This window comes from Felis catus, chromosome A1, assembly GCF_018350175.1.
Source record: "Felis catus isolate Fca126 chromosome A1, F.catus_Fca126_mat1.0, whole genome shotgun sequence".
Taxonomy (NCBI): Eukaryota; Metazoa; Chordata; class Mammalia; order Carnivora; family Felidae; genus Felis; species Felis catus.
Genome location: NC_058368.1, coordinates 132149353 through 132171758, shown reverse-complemented (window position 1 = coordinate 132171758; position 22406 = coordinate 132149353). Strand labels below are relative to the sequence as shown.

At 37.5% G+C, this 22406-nt stretch overlaps 1 protein-coding gene across 1 annotated transcript in view; it reads left to right on the top strand.

Annotated features, from left to right (window-relative positions):
• Nucleotides 1-22406, top strand: part of ADAMTS6 (ADAM metallopeptidase with thrombospondin type 1 motif 6) — a 295540-nt gene that overhangs the window by 257913 nt on the left and 15221 nt on the right. Inside the window, exons 21-23 of the mRNA XM_023257025.2 lie at nt 9043-9247; nt 18387-18563; nt 21004-21160. Of these exons, the coding sequence (XP_023112793.2) occupies nt 9043-9247; nt 18387-18563; nt 21004-21160 (539 nt within the window). The remainder of the gene's footprint in view (nt 1-9042; nt 9248-18386; nt 18564-21003; nt 21161-22406) is intronic.

Here is a 22406-nt window from a genome sequence, read left to right as displayed (position 1 = left end):
CTTAATCAACTGAGCCGCCCAAGTGCCCCTATAGAGCATGCAACTCCTGATCTCAGGGTCATGAGTTCAAGCTCCACATTGGGTACAGAGATTACTTTTTAAAAATTAAAAAAAAAAAAAAAAGGCAATGATTACATGAGAAAAGACAAAGCCACCCAGGCGCCCCAAAGATATTTGATTTTTTTTTTAATGTTTATTTACTTTTGAGAGAGAGGGAGAAACAGCACACAAGCAGGGAAGGGGCAGAGAGACAGGGAGACACAGAATCCAAAGCAGGCTCTAGGTTCTGAGCTGTCAGCACACAGCCTGATTCGGGGCTCCAACCCACAAGATGAGATCATGACCTGAGCCAAGGTTGAACTCTTAACTGACTTGACCCACCCAGGCACACCTATACACATTTGATTTTTAAAACTTTTTTCTCTTTTCTGCCAATTATTGTTGTAAATTTAACTCAAAAGAAGTGGGGAAACTACACAAGCTGTAAAAACTGCTTAAAAACCATGGGCAAAATTTTTTCCCTTCCCATGTTTCTTATAACTTTCAACATTATTTTCATGTAATTGTGCTTCTCAACCCATCAAGTTACTTTCCTGACATTCAGGAATTTGAGTATTATGTTTGACATTTGATCGGCCTTTTAAGACATCTGAGTGGTCCTGGTCACACCTGTTCTATTTTGGCTTCAGCTTTTTTATTTGTTTAGGCTTAAATGCTATTCGAACACCCCTTGAGATTTCAGTGGTTTGTCATTCCATCCCATGTATTGTGGGTTTAGATATTACATTGGAGTTGTTTATCTATCTACCTATGTATCTATCTATGTTATATATATAATATAGATCGATGTAATAACTATAATATATAATCTATATGATATATATTTATAGTTAGAGATAATTGACATTCAAATTAACATACATAATTAAAATTAAGTTTCCTTTCCTTTTGTAATTCTAAAATAAATTTATTTATTGAGGCACCTGGGTGGCTCACTTGGTTAAGCATCTGACTTTGATTTTGGGTTCAGGTCATGATCTCAGGTTTCTTGAGATTGAGCCCCTGCATTGGGCTCAGTGCTGACAGCACAGAGCCTACTTGGGATTGTCTCTCTCTTCCTCTCTCCCTGCCCTCCCCCCACCCCTCAGCTCCTATGCGTGCCCACACTCACTCTCTCTTGTGCACTCTCTCTTGTACACACTCTCTCTCCCAAAATAAACAAATAAATTTAAGTTATTTATTTTATAAGTTATTTATTAACTTCACTAAAGTTATATAATTTTTTTTTAAGTTTGGAGACAAGAGAATGGAATTGGAAAAAGAAAGATAAAGAGAATATGAAAAAAGAAAATTTAGGCCGACTTCTTTTCAGAAAGAGCTAAAGATATAAAGAGCTTAAAATATTGCTCTTTATTAGTCCATATTTTTCTTAGTTCCTTCTTAATTTCTTTTTTATTCCTTTGAGTTGAGACTATGAAAAAGAAAATCTCAATTCTTCAGAATGGTTGTTGTATATCATAAAATTCCCAGTAGACCTTGGTATTCTAGAGGTAAAAATCATTGAAAGACTAGTGAATTCAATAACACTTTTTAAAAAGTTTGTTTGGTTTTTTGTTTGTTTATTCATTAATTAATTAATTAATTAATTAATTTTGAGAGAGAGAGAGAGCAGGGGAGGGGCAGAAAGGGAGGAGAGAAAGAATCCCAAGCAGTCTCCACGCTGTCAGTGCAGAGCCTAACATAGGGGTTCAATCTCACAAACTCTGAGATCATGACCTGAGCTGAAATCAAGAGTTGGATGCTTAACTGACTTAGCTACCCAGGCACCCCCAACAATACTTTAAATGAGTATGGAATAAAGGAAAGAAGATAAGTTTTTTTTTTCAGATATGATGTAACAATCATATTTGTTTTTTGTTGTACATATTAAAGCGTGAAAATTTTAGAACACAGGTAAGTAAAAATAAGAAAATTAAAAATACTTGTAATACTTAAACTACCACTGTTAATATTTTGATATACATATATATTTCAGTCTTTTTTCTATGTTTACATTTTCTATGCTTATGTTTTTCTGTTGTTTATGTATATAACAAAATGGTATGATATGATTTATGATGCTTTGTAGTCAGTTTTCAACATATTTTGAACATTAAATATCTTCTAAAATATTCAGTAGATATGTCCCTGTTTACTTAAATTGGTTTTCCACTGTTGAATAACTTTGGCTGTGTCTTAGCTTTTGATCCCTTAAGATACCACAGTATTAACATTTTTTGCTACTAAAACTTTACTCTCTATAATTATGCTGTTATGTTAAATGAATGGGAATAGAATTCCTTGTTCAGATGGAAATATATTTTAGCCTTTGAAACATTGTCAGATTGTTCTCCAGAAATAATATATGAATGTATATTCCCAATAAGAGCATTTTAGAACATCATTTCCCTGAACTGCACAACACTGGATATTATTGTTTTAAAAACAATCTTTGATCATTTTATAGAGAAAAAAGCCTCGGTATCTAACTGTTGTTTTATTTTGTATTTCTTGGATTGCAGATAAGGATGAGCATTGAAAAATTATGTACGGTTGCCATTTGTATTACTTATTTTTGCTTTTCTGATCCATGGCCTATCTTGTCCCATTTTTCTATTGAAGTGTTTCTCATTTTGTTACTGATTTCTAGTAACTCTTAATGTTTTAAAGATATTTAGTCTTTTACCTTTGTTCCAAATATTTTATCTGAGTTTGTCATATGTTTTCCATATTTTTATGGTGCTGTTATCTATTTTTACTTATAGAAGTTTTAAAATATTACATAGAAAAGCTATCAAACTTTTATTTCTTTCATAGTTTAGGAAGGCCTCATCCACTCTAAGAATGTACTTTTAAAGTTTCTTTCAAAGTTTCTTTTTTAAAAAAAGTTTATATACTGTTTTGAGAGAGAGAGTACATGTGAGTGCAAGCAGTGGAGGAGCAGAGAGAGGGAGAGGGAGAGAGAATTCCAAGAAGGTTCCATGCTCAGAGTATAGTCCAATGCAGGGCTTGATGCCACGACCTTGGGATCATGACCTAAGCTGAAATCAAGACTTGGACCTCAAGCAACTAAGTCACCCAGGTGCCCCTCTTCTTTATTTTAAATGTAAACTTTGGGGCACCTGGGTGGCTCAGTTGGTTAGGTGTCCGACTTCAGCTCAGGTCATGATCTCACGGTCTGTGAGTTTGAGCCCCACGTCGGGCTCTGTGCTGACAGCTCAGAGCCTGGAGCCTGTTTCGGATTCTGTGTCTCCCTCTCTCTTTGCCCCTCCCCTGCTCATGCTCTATCTCTGTCTAAAAAATAAATTAAAAAAAATTTTTTTAATTAAAAAAAATAAATGTAAGCTTTAATCTATTTGAAATATACTTGCCTATTTTGAGGAAAGGATCTGTATTTGTTTTCAAATTCCAAGTACCAGGGTACCTGTGTGGCTCAGTCAGTTAAGTGTCTGACTCTTGATTTTGGCTCAGGTTGTGATCTCAAGGTTTGTGAGATCAAATCCCTGTGTTGGACTCTGAGCTGACATCAAAGAGCCTGCTTGGGATTCTCTCTCTGCCCCTCCTCCACTTGTGCACATGCATGTGTGTGCTCACATGTGCACATGCTCTCTTTCTCTCTCAAAATAAATAAATAAATATTTTAAAAATCTCAAATTCTGAATACTATTAATTTAACATCCTCAATGGTATTTTTTATGAGATTCAGTAAATTTATTTATATATTAATTGTTTAAAAGTTTATTTATTTTGAGAGAGAGAGCGCACAAGCAGGTGAGGGACAGAGAGAGGGGAAGAGAGAGAATCACAAGCAGGCTCCATGCTGTCAGTGCAGAGCCCAATGTGGGGCTCAGTCTCACAAACCATGAGGTCATGACCTGAGCCTAAATCAAGAGTCAGACACTTAATCAACTGAGTCACCCAGGCATCCCACTAAATGGTATTTTTTAAGTTTATTTATTTATTTTGAGACGGACAGAGAGAGCATGATCTGGGGAGGGGCAGAGAGACAGAAAATCCCAAGCTGACTCTTCAGAGTCAGGACAGAGCCTGACATGGGTCTCAAGCTCACGAAACTATGAGATTATGACCTGAGCCAAAATCACAAGTTGGACTGACTGAGCCACCCAGGTGCCCCTAAATAGTATTTTTTTTAAATGAGAAATTATCTTTTTAACTAATAAAATGTTTCCAATGTCTCATATTCATATTGAAGACTTTATAAGCAGGGTATGGAAAACTAGAGGGCGATAAGATTTATCTTTGTGTTTTATTAAAAAAATGACAGGGGGCTAGGAAGAATAGATGAAAGATGCATTGGTAGAGAAATATTAATAGTTATTTGGAAAAACTTAAAGGGCAGAGGAAACCTTGCTGGGAAAAATTAATGTGCTCATAGCAGCAACTCTTTTGTGAGAAAGAGTATAGTAATCAAGATGGTGAGGTGACTAGGGACAGGAAGAAAATAAGAATTCCAGAGGCACTGAGTGAACATGGTGGGATTCCTGACAAAGTCTTAAATAATTGGAAAAGGAAAAGGGAGGGGTTGATATTAAAGTCCATGACTGATAGGAAGCTAGTGCCCCAATCATGAGAAAAGGAAGTAATGCTGAGTTGGAATCCAAAGAGAATGGCCAAGAGTTCAGTTTTCACCATGCTATCTCTCTCTAGCAAGAATGTTTCTATATATGGCCTCCTGTGAAGAATTCTTGGATATTGAATATTATTCCTGTATGACACTTTAGTTTTTAAAGTTGTAAAAATCAGAGGGGTGAAAACAATAGAGTATTATACATTGTGATAATACTGTGACCATGAGTTAAGAAAACATTTTTTAAGCAACTGCAATGTGAAAGGCTCTGTGCTTTCAGAAGAATGGCTCACTTGCCTGAGGACAATCTAATCGGATAAATATGTATGAAAATAACTATAGTTAAGGATATGTTAAGTAAAAACAAGAATTTTTAACAAAAGTGCTAAAGGATGCTTGGACTGGGGAGAAGTTTTTACTTGCGGGTTAGGTTTTATTTAAAATTGTTTTTAATGTTTATTTTTGAGAGAGACAGACAGAGACAGAGTGCGAGCAGGGGAGGGGCGGAGAGACAGAGAGACACAGAATCCGAAGCAGGCTCCAGACCCTGAGCTCTCAGCATAGAGCCCGACATGGGGCTTGAACTCACAAACTGCGAGATCATGACCTGAGCCGAAGTCAGACGCTTAACTGACTGAGCCACCCAGGCACCCCTTCATTTTTTTTTTTTAATTTAGAAAAATCTCACCTGTGAAATGTTTAGGGCATAGAGATTTATGCTTATATTAGTCTTACTTTCCAGTTAGTTGAGTAATGAGCAGATTTTCTTTTTACCAACTTAATGTTTAGATTTTTTTTAACCTGTTTTAAAATATAGTAAAATTCTAGTATCCTAGTAAGTAGTTAATGGGGTACATATTTGAATCTCTCTTTGAGTAAAGATGTTATTGTCAGATTATGATTTTTTTTTAAATTTTGCTATGTTGTGTTTATGAGAAGAGTTGATAAGTAGATGCTGGACTCTGGGACAAAGGCTGGGAAATCTCTTTCTCTCTGTCTCTCTTTTAATCTAAACATCAAATATCAGTTTATTTTCATATGCTCTGCCATTTCCCTTTAAGTTAAAAAGCAAAAATAATATTCTAGTTTTATGATTGGTTCTTGTTTCAAAAATATTCCAATTAACCTAGGTTTGTGAACATATTTTATAGTGTCTCTCTTATTCCCTCTGCCCCCCCCCCATAATATATTGTTTGTCCTATTAATACACAGACACTGTAGGTCAAGATTACACAGATGACACCACACCATTCTTATTTCAGACAGTTGAACATGAATCCCACTAGTTGTTAGTGTCCAATGGATACGAAGACACTTGTGAGAATGTAGACAATTTGATCCCTGGGTGTTGGGAAGAGCTCAGAAAGAAGCATCCCTGGTATTGTTCAGACTATAACAATTCAGCAGTTGACATTTCCAGAGAGAATTTTTGTGTTTTCTACCACAAAATCTAGAGGAGGAAAAAAGGAGAAATGGGGAGAAGGTCATCAGAGGGTCAAATGCAATGGGGAGAGTGAAGGTGAAAGAAGCCATATGTCTTAAACTGGACAGGGGAATAGAGAAAATGAGATGAGTGGATGCAGTGGCAAAATTGCAAAACAAGTTAATAACTAGGGTGTGATTTAATCCTGTGGAGAGACATGGGAAGGGATGATTTGGTGAGCAATAAAGATGCAACCGGGACTGAAATCAGAGTTCGAGTCAGAAGGGAAATTGGGAGGGCGGTTAATACTTTTACTTTCATACATTCCAAATAAAATGCTCGACTGATGCATCTAGACTAAGAGATGGTTGGCAATAAAAGAGAGGACAAAGAATAAAAAGATGGAGGTGGCCCTGACCTCATGCAGCAAAGAACAGCAACACCTCCTGAATCACTGCTATTACTCTGGGCACCTGTGTTTAATTTGAAGGACTCCATCCCTCTTACATTATGAGACCTAATGAGATCATGGCTGGAGGTGGTATGACTGGACTTTTTGTGGCTGAGTTATACACATTTCTGTTTTATCCCCTAATCTTGGTGATGAAATCACTGTTGCAAATTGAATCAGAGTTTCACTATGGCTGGCATGCAAGTTATTATTCTCAGTACACATTTTCCTCTTTACCAAAAATGGTACTAACAACTTGGGATCATGTTCATCTGTGGAAAACAAAATGGAAAGAATATGAAAATTGCTTTAAGTCTCCTCTGGAAAATAACTTAGAAAAAAACCCATTAATATCAGATTCTCAGGATTAAATTATTGTTACTTAAATGAATTTTAGGTTGAAAGTGTTTAAGTTTTGGAAAGATGTATTTTAAGTTTTAGAAACTGGTTAATCGCCATATTTCTAAATACTGGTTTTCCACTCTGTAAGGGACAAAGGCCACGGTTGCTCATTTGGCTAACTACAGGCTCAAATTTGGAAACTAGTATTCTGACTTCACTAAAGTACTATCTTCCACATACAAAACTGGCGCAATCACATAAGCTCACACTCTTCCCTCCGGATAGTCTCTTACCCAAGAGTATTAGCATATCCTGTGAGGATAGTTGTATGATTTATAATCATGGATGGATGAAAATGACTAGTGACCTCATGCTTCTGACCTAGATCCTACTACTTAGCAGGGTTAAAAATGAAATTCAATGGAAATAGTAACTGCTGGGGGATCTAGTCCTAGTTTCAACATTGCTCTTTTCATGACTTTGGATAACTATTTTCGTGACACGAACCTTACTTTCTTCTACAAAACAAAGTGTGATTCCTTGAATATAGTAGGCATTCAACATATATTTATTAAATTAAATGCAATAGTATATTAATCAACACTCTGGTTGGAAATAATACAACTTCAACTTCAGCTATTTTCTGCACAGAAGAGGATTTGTTGGTTTACTTAACAAAACTGGGGGAAGGGCAACCATGGATCTAGCTTTAGGAATGGCTAGAATCCAGGACTGAAACAGCACCAGGGCCCTCTAGCTCCTCTGTATTTTTTCACATCAGCTAATTCCCCTTGACAGGGTGCATGGCCACCAGCAGCTCTTACAGCTTTACGCACCTTTGTGACGAGAAGGGAAAGGGCTTTTTTTGCTCTAGTGGAGGTATAAAAATTCTAAAGCCAAATTCTCATTGGTCTAATTTGTATCTTGATTCACGTCTTTGGACCAAATAATGTGCCTAAAAGAGTGAGTTCTGTAGACGTATTACACACATACATACATACATGGACACACATGTACACACCCTAAAATTACATCTATAAAAGTTCATTTATGACTTCAGGGAAAAAAGAGTGGTTTACTTGCCAACGTGAAACATGTTCGTTTTGTTATTTCAGTTTCTTCCCCCATTAGCTGCATAGATGCTGTTTTCAGGAATAAAGGGGTCACAACAAGGGATCTCTATGTTTTCACAGAGCTGACTCAGGCTCTGCTCTTGGTGCAGGTTTTTAAAGACTTGTATATCTTCAGGCTTTCTCTGCCCTATAAGCATAATAAAGTCCTTCTATCTTCTGCAGAGCCTGACCTTCATCTGGAAATCAAAAACAAATCCCTAGCTCCTTTAATGTGGTTTTAGCACTAAATTCTTGATTGTAGGAGAACCTGCTTCAATGTGATAATAAATAAAGCTCCTGTTTCTTGTTTGTTGTGTTTAGACACAATGTTAGGAGCTTTCAGTGGTATGCTAAAGCAAGCTAGCACTGGCTCCTGAAATCCTATTATTAGCATATCTTCTTGTGTTCAACATGCCAAGGATGTAGGTTGAAATTGGCGTTAGTGAGTTATTCACCCCACAAAATTGGTAAATTCAACAAATCAAGATCGCTGCCCTCCATAAAGAGCCGGTTGTTAAACACTTAAGCAGCACATGACTGGAAGCTTCATATTTATTACTTTATTTAATCTTCATCACAGTCTCACAATTTATATTTATATTGTTATCTTTATCTTAAAAATTAGTTTAGAGGGGCACCTGGGTGAGTCAGTTGGTTGAGCATCCAGCTCTTGATTTCTTCTCAGGTCATGATCCCAGCACCATGGGATCGAGCCCCACAATGGGCTCAGTGCTGAGCATGGAACCTGGTTAAGATTTTCTCTCTATCCGCCCCCCACCCCTCTCCCCCACTTGCCTTCTCCCTTAAAAAATTAATTTAGAAAAGGGGAAGTATCAATGTGGTTAAAAACATATGGTGCATTACTTGTTTGGACCAGGCTCTGCCTGTTTCAGAGCCCAGGCACTACACTTTGGAAGGCAGCTGACAGTGTATTCTCTTTTCCTTAGCAGCTCTTCCATTTGTCATTTGTCACCTCAACCAACACTGAAATGTCAGCTCTTTTAGGGAGAGAGTGTAGTCCATTGACGAAAATCTCCGGCTGTACTGAGGAAATGTTTTTCTGTGTTTCTTCCACTTTTTGCTGCAGGTGGTTCATTGGGGATTGGTTGGAGTGTAGCAAGACTTGTGACGGTGGAATGCGCACAAGGGCAGTGCTCTGCATCAGGAAGATTGGACCTTCAGAGGAGGAGACACTGGACTACAGCGGCTGCTTAACACACCGGCCTATTGAAATAGAGTCCTGCAACAACCAGTCATGTCCACCTCAGTGGGTGGCTTTGGACTGGTCAGAAGTAAGGAAATCTGAGGCTGTATGTTTTGAGATGTCTTAACTAATCAATACCAGAGCATTTAATAGTGAGGGCACCTGAGCTTGTGAGCACCTTAGAACTCAGCAAGTAAGGACTGCCTAACAGTAAATTTGGCCCTGTTATATTTCATTGCTCCTTGTCAGGAAGTAAGGTTTTTCTGGGTCAGGGAAATCAGTGAGAAACTAGACATCAGTTTGATTAAAAATCAACCTAACGTGAATTGGAAAGAATAGAATAATGAGTACTCACATAAGTGGTTTTTCTCTTCCTTTGCTATTCTCGAGCAGCAAATAAGCTCAGAATTAGTGATAAATCTTTTTTCCAAGTCATGTTGCAGCCTAACTACATAATTCATACATTTGAATATTTATCAATTTTTTTATCACTTATTATATATCTAAGTATATTTTAATTCCTTCTGTTGCATCTGGGGAAGAAACGTGGAGTTGAGGTTGTAATATACAAAGTCCAATTCAGCTTTTATCATTAACCTCTGCTTACATGATCAGTGAGGGAGACTAAGATAATGTTTTTCTGCCTTACATGTATATAAAAGAGCCTAAAATAATCCATAGAGCTCAGAATAATTGCCTTATGAAAAATGAGGAAAGGGATAGAGTTAATTCCTGACTCCTCATTCTTCATGAGACATACAAATGGAAACACCATATCATTCTCCACATTTCCCAAAGAAGGGTTGAAATCTTCTGTAATGTTGGTTAATATTAAAAAGAATAAGTACCTGGCTACATAGCTAAAGGCCATTCTTCCAAGTTAGCAAAACAGGATGCATTTCCTGCTGGAAACATTGTGGTACTTGCTTTGGGTATTTCCTGTAGACCTCATAAGTTTGTAAAAAAAAAAAAAAAAAAAATTAAATAAACAGAAAACATACATTGTTCTTTAGGAACCCCTGGTTGTAACTTTCCCCCTGTGAATCTTACTGCTGGAGTGGCCTTAATTTGGTAGAGGCCTGAGCCTAAAAGAGGGACTGTGTTTAGGATGGTACATGTAAATGGAGATTCTGACTAGTTGTAGTTATCTATGGAATCTTTGGTGGGAATTGGGAGTGTTCTCCCAAGTTTCCTGGACGTACTCCAGCTTCAGTAATTACATCTGCCTACCTAACTTTTGTGTTTCAATCAAATGTAGAGATACTCATGGTGAGTGGTTATGGAAAACAGTGTGAACTCTTCTGTTCCCTAGAAGTGAGTGGATTAACTCCTAAATTGATTTGGAAGAAAAAATCGACTGATAAAGAATAGACATTCTGTAGAGTTCTACATATGTTGAAAATTATTGTACCTGCATTTCAGTGCCCAAGACCCTCACAGAAGTTCATAAGTAGTCATTGAAAATGATGACAAATTTATTATTGAAAAATCATTATGGGAGGCCTGATGATTGGCTTCAACAGTTTTAGGGTTTCAGGTCAAGTCCCTAAGTATAATTTAGTACTAAGTAAACACACACTGGAATAGGCACTATGAGCAATACAAAGGAATCCTATAAGCTTGGAAAAGTAAATATTTGTGAAGAAAATAGAGAATAACTTTAGACAGTGTTTAATAAAATGGTGGATTGTGAGGTATACATGTATAAATGATATAGAAATTTAGAGCTAAGAAGGTCAGAATAGCTTGGAGTGCAATCAGAAAGCTTTTTCATTGGGGCACCTGAGTGGCTGAGGTGGTTAAGCATTGGACTCTTGATTTCGGCTCAAGGCATGATCTCACAGTTTGTGAGTTCGAGCCCCGTGTCAGGCCCTGTGCTGATAGGGCAGAGACTGCGTGGATTCTCTCTCTCCCTCTCTGTCCCTCCCCTGCTCTCTCCCTCCCTCTCTCTCTCTCACTCTCTCTCTCTCTCTCTCTCTCTATCAAAATAAATAAATAAACTTGAAAAAAAGAAGAAAAGCTTTTTCGTTGATGGGAGCTAAACTGTATGTTGGCATATGGGATATGAAATAGGAAGAGAATAGGGAAACTGGAGAAGATATTCCTGATAACAAGATAGTTATTTATTCAGTTACTTATTCAGAGAATATTTTTGAAACAACTGAACAGAAACATAAAGATCATGACGTGAAAGTAGGATGAAGAAGAGGGTTTGTTTTAAAGAATAAATGGAAAATAAGATTGCATGAAGTAGTGGTAGATGATAATAAAGATTCAACTTTATATATCATCTTGCTACCAAAGTGGAGAAAAATGGGAGTGCCTGATTGGCTCAGTCGGTTAAGCATCTGACTTTGTCTCAGGTCATGATCTTGTGGTCCATGTGTTTGAACACCGTGTCAGGCTCTATGGTGACAGCTCAGAGCCTGGAACCTGCTTTGGACTTGTGTCTCCCTCTCTCTCTGTCCCTTCTCCGCTCACACTGTCTCTGTCTCTCTTTGTCAAAAATAAATAAACATTAAAAAAAAAACATTTTAAAAGTGGAGAAAAATAGTTAAGTTCATAAGCAGAAACTGGAAAAAATTTGTGCCAACCACGAAAACACTAAAATCACTTGCACAGGTTTATTTCATATTGATCCCTTGATCTACACTCTTCTGTATCATTATATTTGTATTTTAACATAAAACAAATATAATCACCTTGAAAAAAAGGCATGTGTATATTATAGCATGTTTCCATTCCAAATACCATTTTAAGGTTTTCTTTTGAAATCAACCTCATATATGTTTTAATTACCCTGCTCTGAGAATTTTGATTCTTACCTATCCACTCTTAGAGATAACTTGCTCAAAAAGCTCTGAGAGGCTCTTAGGCACTCCTGGAGGCTGCTTGAAGAAACATGAAAAAGTTAGGTGGGCTTTTAAGCACATTTCTGCTATCTTCTTTAAGATAGCCAAGTCAAGGGACAGCTTGGTGGCTCAGTTGGTTAAGTGTCTGACTCTTGGTTTTGGCTCAGGTCACCATCTCATGGTTCGTGGGTTTGAGCCTAGCATCAGGCTTTGTGCTGAAGGCACAGAGCCTACTTGGGATTCTCTTTCTCTCCCTCTCTCTCTGGCCCTCCCCTGCTCACACTGTCTCTCTCTGTCTCTGTCTCTCTCTCAAAATAAATTAAAAAAAAAAAAAAAAGATAGCTAAGTCAAAACTTAGGACAAAGATGCAGTGTCTTTCCTGTTTATTTTCCAAAGGAGAGGTACACTCTCACACTTCCTTTTTTTTTTTTTTTTTTTTTTTTTTTACTTTACTAGGAAGCCCACTTCTTCCCTGGATGGGTTAAAAATAAATGAAAGTAAATAGTATTAAGTGAAATAAACGTCTGAGTAGCTATGGAGAACAAAGTGAGAACAGGAGCCTGTTCTCCCCAGAGGAATGGAATACCTCCCGCTATTGAAAAGAGGAGGTCCTACCAGAACAGCAGGCAATGTTCAATCTTTTTTGGTTAGCTGCTGCAAATATTTCACACATTATTCATTTGACACACCCCTGAAGACTTCCCTTCTCTTTCTGCCCCTTCCCCACTTTCAACCATCAGCTGTCTGAGCTCTGCTAATCACAAGGGTGAGGTTCAACTAGTGAAAACATGTTGCAGCAAGAGGAATGTACCCTTTGCCCTTTTCCTTTTCTTTGCCGGCCTCTCTAACATAAAATTTCCATTGTTGCAAAGCCAGGAACCGTTTTTCGTTTTCTCCATCAGTGAAACCCACCGGGTTATTTTCTTTTGCTTATGGCAAAAGAAAAAAAACAAAACAAAACAAAAAGCCAAATTGCCTTGGCGGAAAATGACTCTTCAGCAGCCTTTTGTGAAACTAATGAAGCCACGGCTTTCCCATTTCCTATAATCTAGCCTCACTCTTGGGATCACCCATACTATGTTGGACTTAAATGGTTTTCTGTTTTTGCCCCCTCTTGGCAAGTAACTCTTAGATGCGTTGCTGCATACTGTGGATGGGCTCCAGCAATCCTAAGCCGTTCTTTTGATGTATTGGAATAGTTTCTTTTGACTCCCACAGAGTAGCCATTGGAAAAGGTCTGTTTCTTGTACTTACTCTTGGACAAGTGGATGACTGCTGGCAACATTCTCAATTGATTTGATAGGATTTACATTTAGGTAGCACTAGTTAAGAAGGAATTGGGGGGTGGGGTGGGGTTGGAAAGGGTGCAAAACCTACCTGCAGGTGACTGTGCTTTGTTTTAGAAGACAGTTATGACACCACCTTGCTTACTTCTAGGTTCTACTCTGGTACTATAACTAAGCAAATTAAACCTGTATCTCCAGAGAGAACTCAGTCTAACCCCAAACTGTTAACATTTCTGTGCTTTACAAGTGAGAGCCAAATTGTTTTCCCTGTTGTGGTTTCAAATACTTTTCTCTGCAAAATACGTTTTTTGCTTTTTAATAGTAGATCATTAAGCTAAAGCATAAATACATCTCTCATAAAAATGACCTCCTATATCTCACTGGGATGAAAACAAACAAATGGTCTGATCAGATTTTAAATAACTGTGAAATTTTGATTATATGAATAAACAGGAAAAAAAGGTATTTACCTGCAATAAAGAAAAATAGTGAAAAATAATTTTACTAAAGAATAGATTGTCCAGGGACACCTGGGTGGCTCAGTCCGTTGAGCATCCAACTTCAGCTCAGGTCATGATCTCACGGTTGGTGAGTTCCAGTCTCATATCAGGCTTATTGCTGTCAGAGTGGAGCCTGCTTCAGATCCTCTGCCCCTCCCCCATTTGTACTCTCCCCGTGGGGGTGGGGTTGGGGTTGGGGGGGGGGTGGAGAATGGATTGTCTACTGAAATAGTATCTTCCACCCAGCTACCTATATAGTTTATTGTGAGAATGAATGGGATGGATTTTGATGTCTATTTATAACTATGTTTTCATCTAAAAAAACGAGTTTTATTACTCATTCAATATCTAATTATTACTAGTGAATTTTAGGGCATGGTAAAAAATGTGTACAAATCTACCCTTTATGTGGGTAGAGACCAGTGATTATTTCCGAAGAAGACTCTAAGCACTTACAATGAAGTTAATGCCTATTAATCATATCCATAATCATGGCTACATCTTGCTTTTGTAGAACTTCTTATGTTGTTAGATAGTTAAATAAAACTGAAGCTGTCAGATGAGTAAACGTATTTATTTATCAGAAGTCTCGAGAGGCGGAAAGATGAAATGTAGGCTTAATAAAGCAGAAGGAAGAAGTAAAAATAAAAACAAGCTGAGGGACATCTCTCTCCTTGAACATCTCTGACCTAACATCAAAAGAATTTGCAGGATAGAGTTCTCTTTGAATAAAACTGGTCTAATTGGCATCCCTATGCCTTTTACTTTTTTTTTTACAAGAATTTTTTAAACATTTAAATTTATAATCACTCTTAAGAAGTACAATATTTACAGAGACCAGAGTTGAGGCTTTGGATACAGACATGTAATATTTGTGGCTAGGTCTGCAGGGGTCAGGACTGGTATATTTATTGAATCAGAATATGGCAGAAATATAGTTTTCAGTCATTCGTTATTTCAAGAATTCACTTGACTATCTCTCTACTTCTAGTGTGATGGGATGGAATATCCTTGGCTTATTTAGAGGAGTTTGGGTTGTAATTTTCTAAAATTATTTCTTCGGTAGAAGTCATCACTATATGTTCAGCTTTACATATAATTTCACATTGTCCCACAGAGGGTTTGTGTCTCTGTACATTTGCTTTCAGAGCTCTGGTGGAAAGCTGCTATTTGGATTTACCTGTACTTCTTAGTGCCTCCTTTTCTCACCTGCAGAGTGGGTGTGGAAACGGTACTTCAGGAGGTTTCTGTGAGGATCAGGTACACTGTGACATGCAAAGTACTCAGGACACTGCCTGACACTTAATCAATAGTAGCACCGCTTTGTCTTTTTATTGTTCTCCTTGTTACTACCATTATTTTCTTTGTTTTGGTTTTGGTTTCCCGGGGACTTCTAGCCACAAACGAATGAATTGTGTGTCATGGCATTGTCTGCCTCCCCCAAGTGTAAGCAGGACTTTGGCATAGGCTCTTAGCCAAGACTGCTGGAAATTACTACCTTCTTCAAATAATAGCAGAAGCATCTTGCTACTGGAAAAAGATATTCGAACATGCAAGGGGCATATGTCCCCAGCTTTAATACACATATTATGCTTTTAAAATGCAAAGGGAGAGGAGAGTGGCACAAGTGAATTTATTAGCAAATGTTCCCATTATGAGAACTAACCATAGCTTAAAATCCTAAAATTGGATATCCCATATATCCTACATGTTTCTATCTCCCTAAAGTCTTTTTGCATTTTATCTCAATTTGTTTTTTTAATAATTAATTAATTAATTAATACTTTTTCTGTGTTCTCATGACTTCCTGCTGATGCTAAGAGCTAAAGTGTGGATCAGAAGGTCTGGGATTTATTTCCTGCTCTACCACTTGCTATCTCTTTAGCCTTAAGCTGCTTAAGTTTTCCTTATCTGTACTCACTCTCAAAAACTTGTATAAGAATACTGTATTTGAAAGTGATTCCTGAACTGTGAAGCTCTAATGAAATGTGAAGTAGTAGTGTTATTATCAGTAATAATATTTAGCATTAAAAGAATGGCAGAAATCCTCTAAGGCCTCGGCTTCTAACATTGGTGGATGGTGGAGGAGACTTGGTGTGAAGTCGGGAGGACTAGACACAGGTGGGGCAAGCTCAAAAGACCGGAATCGAGGCTTTATTCGTCATACAGAACACATGATTGCATGTCTTGGTTTCCTGAAATATAAAGTGATAGGATTGTTTTAAGGGTTAATTGAGGTAACAATTGCAAAGGACATAGTGTAAAGCCTAACGTTCAGGAAACAGTAAGAGTTAGCATTACGTCTGCCATTTAATAGCTGCATGACTTTCTACTAACCATTTAGTCTAAGATTGTTTCCTCATTTAAGAAACAGAATAATAATTGCCATCTCGTAGGATTTCTGTAAAGACTATATAAATTATAGCACTTAGCACAACCCTTGGTATATATCATGTTTATTAAACGGTAGCTGCTACTATCATTATTATTTTTAGTAGTGGTTAATTAGTAGAAGTGGCAGCAGCATTGGCGTTGTGCGTGGCCCTGGGCTTGCACTGGAGAATACTGCATGTTAGTGTGGAGAGATTGATCTGAAAAGGTAAACTTAGCCTTCCTCTCAGGGGCAGTCAGCATATTTAGAGTTTGAATTTTTATCTTGAGGACAATAATGAGCCATTGAAGGATTTATTTTTTAATCACAGGAGAACATAATTGATTTGTGCTTTAGACAGTGGATCGAGGTAAGAGCAAGAAATACGGAGACCTGTTAGAAAGACAACGTAGTCTTACATGAAGAAAATGATGTTTGTCTGAAACAAGATTAGTGGCAGTGGAGACAGAGAAAAATCAATAGATGTGAGAGAGATGTGGGAGTTGGATTAACAGGACCCAGTGATGGATTCTATGGGAAGAGAGGAGCAGCAGCTGGAAATAAGGATGTTGATTTGGCTGTAAAAAGAAGTAGCAGACATCAGGAATTTGACCACTTTGACCACTAAGACCCTAACTAAAGCTTCTCCTGGAGCCATCTTGGAAAGAACTGGATGTTCTCCTCCTTCAAAATGCATCTTAATGAAATTTTTTCTAAGTTGGAGGATATGTATTCTGTTATTACATTCATTCTGATGAGAAGTTTTCATGAGATCCTTGATTTCACCTGAAAAAAAAAAAGTAGTAATTTTCTCTCTATGACATACACCAGGCTCAAAGATTGCCCCGACAGAACCATGCGGGGTGTATATAGTGTTCATTATGATATCCTCATCCCACAACTAGCACACTTTGATTTACCTGATTGTAAATGAAAACCATCCTACCAGATATACAACAGTATGTGTTTATTGAGTGCATACTCAAAGCCCTGTGCTGAATCCTGAGGGTCAGGACAGGGTGGTGTACAAAGAAAAATTAGAAATGAAATAATTTTAAGGAGCTTATAGTGTGGAAGGGATGAGAAGACATGTAAACATGTAATTACAGATAGGAAGATGGTGATTCTGGGCTCAAGAATATATATATTCTACATCCTCTTTTATGCTACTTAACCTGTGTTCACATGTATATCTCCTACATAAAACTATGAGCTCCTGGAAGGTAGAGACCATCTTATTCACTTTGTATTCCCTTCTCAGTCTAATGTAGCTCCTGCAGTAGATCTGGGATCTTTCTTCCTTCCTTCCTTTTTTTCTTTCTTTCTTTCTTTCTTTCTTTCTTTCTTTCTTTCTTTCTTTCTTTCTTTTGAACAAAAGGTATAGAAACAGGGCTTCAAAATGTTGTGGGTAAGGTCCTCACTTGACTCAGAGGAAGAACAGATTTTAAGGAAGGGTTCAAACATACAGGGTAGAAAGTTGGAGGACTTTAGTCAGTCACCATGTTTAATAGATGACTCTAAGAAATAGCATTCCAATGAACCTGGAGAAGAGGTAAATAATTGGAAGAAGAAGCATCTTTTCCTCAGTATGAAGAACAGACTGGTCCAACTAAAGAGTCAAAAGCATTATGTTTAGGGAAATTTATTATGTACAGGGAAAAGTTCAGAGATTTTCTGTGCAATAAACTTTGACCAATGGCCATGTATTCTTAGTTACCACCCTCTAAGAATACACATCTCAATCAATCCCTAACTTGCTTCATAAAGACGAGTTCTTGTTGTCTACTAATAATAAGGATTCTTTTCAGAAGACTACACCTAGCAAGTAGGAAACCAAGGATTCCACATTCCAAAAATGAGGATTTCTGTAAAGACTGTATAGCTCTTAGCACAACACTTGGTATATATCGTGTTTATAAAATGTGGCCAAGGACAGGGAGGTATCGAGGAATAAACCTACCCACGATAAAAGAAGAAAATAAGTTAGCCAAGAAGCAAACTTTGGATTTAACTCTTAAAGTCCTTAGGGGAAAAGTTAAAGGTACTTCTGTTTAAAAACTTAAGGAGTTTTCATATCTGAACGACTTTGCCCAGAATTTTGTCTATATGCATATTGTATACCCAAAAACATTCACTTTAAGAAAGACCTTCCTCATATTTTCCTCTATCTTTAAACTGCTGTGATTCATTTAAACTGCTGTATTTGTTTTATTTCCAGTGCACTCCCAAATGTGGTCCGGGATTCAAGCATCGGATTGTTCTGTGCAAGAGCAGTGACCTCTCTAAAACATTCCCAGCTGCACAGTGTCCAGAAGAGAACAAACCCCCTGTCCGTATCCGCTGCAGTTTGGGCCGCTGCCCTCCTCCTCGCTGGGTGACTGGAGACTGGGGCCAGGTAAGACAGTGCAGCAAGGGGTTCCTGCTGAAGCAGCACTTTGAGACACTTGAGTTTTCTGATTGGGTCATTATAAGGGCTCCAGAGATGAGAAACACGACACAGAAATCTGGGTATAAGATAAAGTATGAAACAGTACATGAGCAGCAGTCACACATAGACCCACTAGCTGTGTTTCTCCTGTACCCACACGCTTCCTACTTCTACCTACTCCTTGGGGCTTACCAATGTAATTTAAAATTAAAAGAGAAATAGTCTGTATGGCCAGATATTTGAGCAAGCTAACAAAACTTTGGATTCTAGTCCCAACTCTCTCAGCTACTTCAAGAACAAATCTGTTAACCCCAGTGTCTTAACTTTCCTACTTGCAAAAGTAGCTCCTCTTAACTTCACAGAAAAGGTATGGGGGTTCTAATTAGCTTGATAATGTGATTGACAGTCTTTGAAATATTATCAATATCTATTATTCAATGGATTTAGCTGATGGACATCATGACTTGGGAAGCCAGTATAAAGGGCTTTTGGTCTGTATTTTTACATGAGGTTCATTTGCATTTTATGTTCTAATTCCTATTTTTTTCTTTCTTCATTCTCACTTATTTTTAAACTGTGTTATCTTAGTGAAGGCCACCTTAAATCCTTTTACAACAAATCGATATATTTGGATACAAGGAAAATTGAGTATTATTCTTTTGAATGTCAAAAAGGAAATCTATTAGGTTACATTAAAAATAATGTTCCAGAAAGGTAATTTCTAGACAATCAATGCCCTTTTCCTGTGGTTTTATAATTAACCTTGTAGCTAGTTGTTTTCTAATATCTGAGACCCAAATAAATCATGGCACATAACTATACCAGTATGATTTTGTGTGATCTCTGGACTGACTGGACCTGTCATTACTTATTGAAAATGGCATTTCATAGAAGTAGTTAGCAAAATTCTGGACAACCCTCAGTATTTCTACAGTATAGCAGTATCTACCGACCTCTTCTGTTATAGTTGGAAAAGGGCAAAGGTTTTCAGTCTCCATTAATGCAAATAAATATATTTGCTCTATACTCAGCCAGCCCTGTGGGGAGACAAAATCAGTGTGATCATAAAATAATTAATATTTGCACATGTATAACAAATAATTAATAATTTGCATTTGTATAGCATCATTTAATTTATAAAGTACTCAAGTGGAATACACATGATAGGCATTGTAAGCAATTATGTGTTTCACTGTGGAAGTGTAACCATTTCAAAACATGGAATTGATATTGTGTTAGAATAAGTACAGACATGCCCTCATAATTTTGATTTAAACCGTGGAGGCATTTCCTTCCTTACATATTCTTTGTTGCAATGCACTGTCATATAAAGGTCGGTTGAAAATTTTCGCATGTGAGTGATTTCACCAAATTTGCAGTAATCAATTTCAGGTTATTCTTTTAAATGTTGTCAAGTCCTTTTCTTCTCATCTATATTTTAAATTCAGTTTTCTAAAATTAAAATTAACTGGTAAAAATACATTTTCAAAGACACTTTAATACATTTTATGGTGCATTTGTTTGTCATTCTTTATTTAGGAATTTTAAAATAAAAGTGCTGTCAATATCCTTGCAACTCCTGTAAGTGTTTTGAGAGTTTTTACAGACAAATTCAATAGGGCCTCAGTTTGTTAACCTTGTAAGCATCACCATCGCCTGTCTCGGCACTAGCTCATCTCCTTGATCTCAGATCTCACAGGCTTTGCGGGCATTCTGGGTGGCAGACCCAAAGAAAGATCCAGCTTCATGGTTCAGCCTGGACAGCTGATCGGTCCCCACTAAGACTAAGTCACTCAGAGAGTAACTTCAACTGTAAAGTAACTGAATCCCTGAGTAGATGAAAAAGGAGAGGGAGGCATGCTACTTGGCTCACATTTGTGTGACTAACAATACCTTAGAAAACTCAAGGTAATTATTTAAGCTCTTTTATTTTTTTTTTAAACTGGTTCCCATCACAAGCCCACACAGCAGTCACTGCTGTTTTACTGAACTCCTATTTTGATCACATTCACAGCACTCCAGTAGACCATCAGCTTGTTTGCCATAGGACTGTAAGAAATAGGGAGCAAAAGTGATGTCCCAGCACTAGAATCCCTAATTACTACTTCCTCATGAGGGTTTTCTTATTACACTCCTGTTATAGTTCACCTAATTGAAAGTGTTAGAAAAATAGCCCAAGAAATCTCTTGTTTTCTAGGAACTATATTGCTTCCATTTTCAAAGGTAATAACATGTTCCTTGAATTTTCAAATGAATTCTACAGTAGAATGACTTAATCATATACCTCTCCAAGATGAACTTCATATGGACTTTAAAAGCTAATATATATGGTATTTGGAAAGATATAGTATCTTTTTACCTCCTGAAAATTGTTGAATTTTGTTTCTCTCTGTGTCTTTCGGTTCAGTGTTCTGCTCAGTGTGGCCTTGGACAGCAGATGAGGACTGTGCAGTGTCTTTCCTACACTGGACAGGCGTCTAGTGACTGTCCAGAAACTGTTCGGCCTCCATCGATGCAGCAGTGTGAAAGCAAATGTGACAGTACCCCCATTTCCAATACTGAAGGTGAGTTTACCATGGACAAAGGGCCTGCGGCCTCTAATGACTCACCTCTGGTGGCTCCCAGAGTTTGAGGAGCCCCATAAAGCCACTGTTGTAGTATAGTTCATGTAGAGCATTTGTGAAAGTTGCATGTGTACTGGATATGTGATAAGGAAACCTGTATTTTTTTCCCTGACTACCTGACCTTGTTAAGTCACTTAACCTTTCTGGAGCTAAATTAGCTTATCTTTATAATGAGAGATTGGAGTAAGTAACCTCTAAGGTCTGTGTTTGACCTAGCATTCTATGTTTGACTTGTGCCAGAAATACAGAGATGATGTCTAATGAACCACACTTTGAATTTAAAGTTCTGTTTCTTTTCTGTTTCTTTTGGATTTAACAATGGATCTCTACCATCATGAAGATTAAAATTCATGCTTGTTGTACATATAATGAAAGCATATATTTGAAACTATTTATTTCAAATGCTAGTTTTCTTATTGTAGAAAAGAAGAAAAAGATAATTATATAGCTGTTTATAGAGGAATACAAAGGTCTTTATGCTCTGAAATTTCTCTTTCTTTGAATTTTTTTTAATGTTTATTTATTTTTGAGAGTAGAGACAGAGCATGAGCGGGGAAGGGGCAGAGACAGAGGGAGGCACAGAATCCAAAGCAGGCTCCAGGCTCTGAGCTGTCAGCACAGCTGACACGGGGCTCAAACCCACGAACCATGAAATCATGACCTGAGCCCAGTTGGACGCTTAACCGACTGAGCTGCCCAGGTGCCCCTGAAATTTCTCTTTCTTATGTATTGGGAAATCTGTTTATTAATAGCAGTTGCCAGCCCAAATCCTGAATTTTCTTATATCTTATTTAAACAAGTATACTTTGCTTATTCAGTTAGGCATTCATTTAAAATTTCCTGAATGCCACTATGTAAGCGGCACTACAACAGAAATCATGGGAAATATAGAGACAAATATGGCATAGTCAGGAAATTCAGACTGCCTTGCCACATGAAAATAGAGGCATGCCCAAATAAATGCACAAGAACATCTGGAACCACTAATTTAAATTATGTAAGAAACCTGGTTATGGGGCTCTGCTTAAAACAGAAGTAGAGAACTATCCTGAAAATAATTTGTTAATATTTTTCAAATGAAAATTATGTGCTCATGAGCCTATTAAAAAGAGATCTATTCTGGGGCGCCTGGGTGGCGCAGTCGGTTAAGCGTCCGACTTCAGCCAGGTCACGATCTCACCGTCCG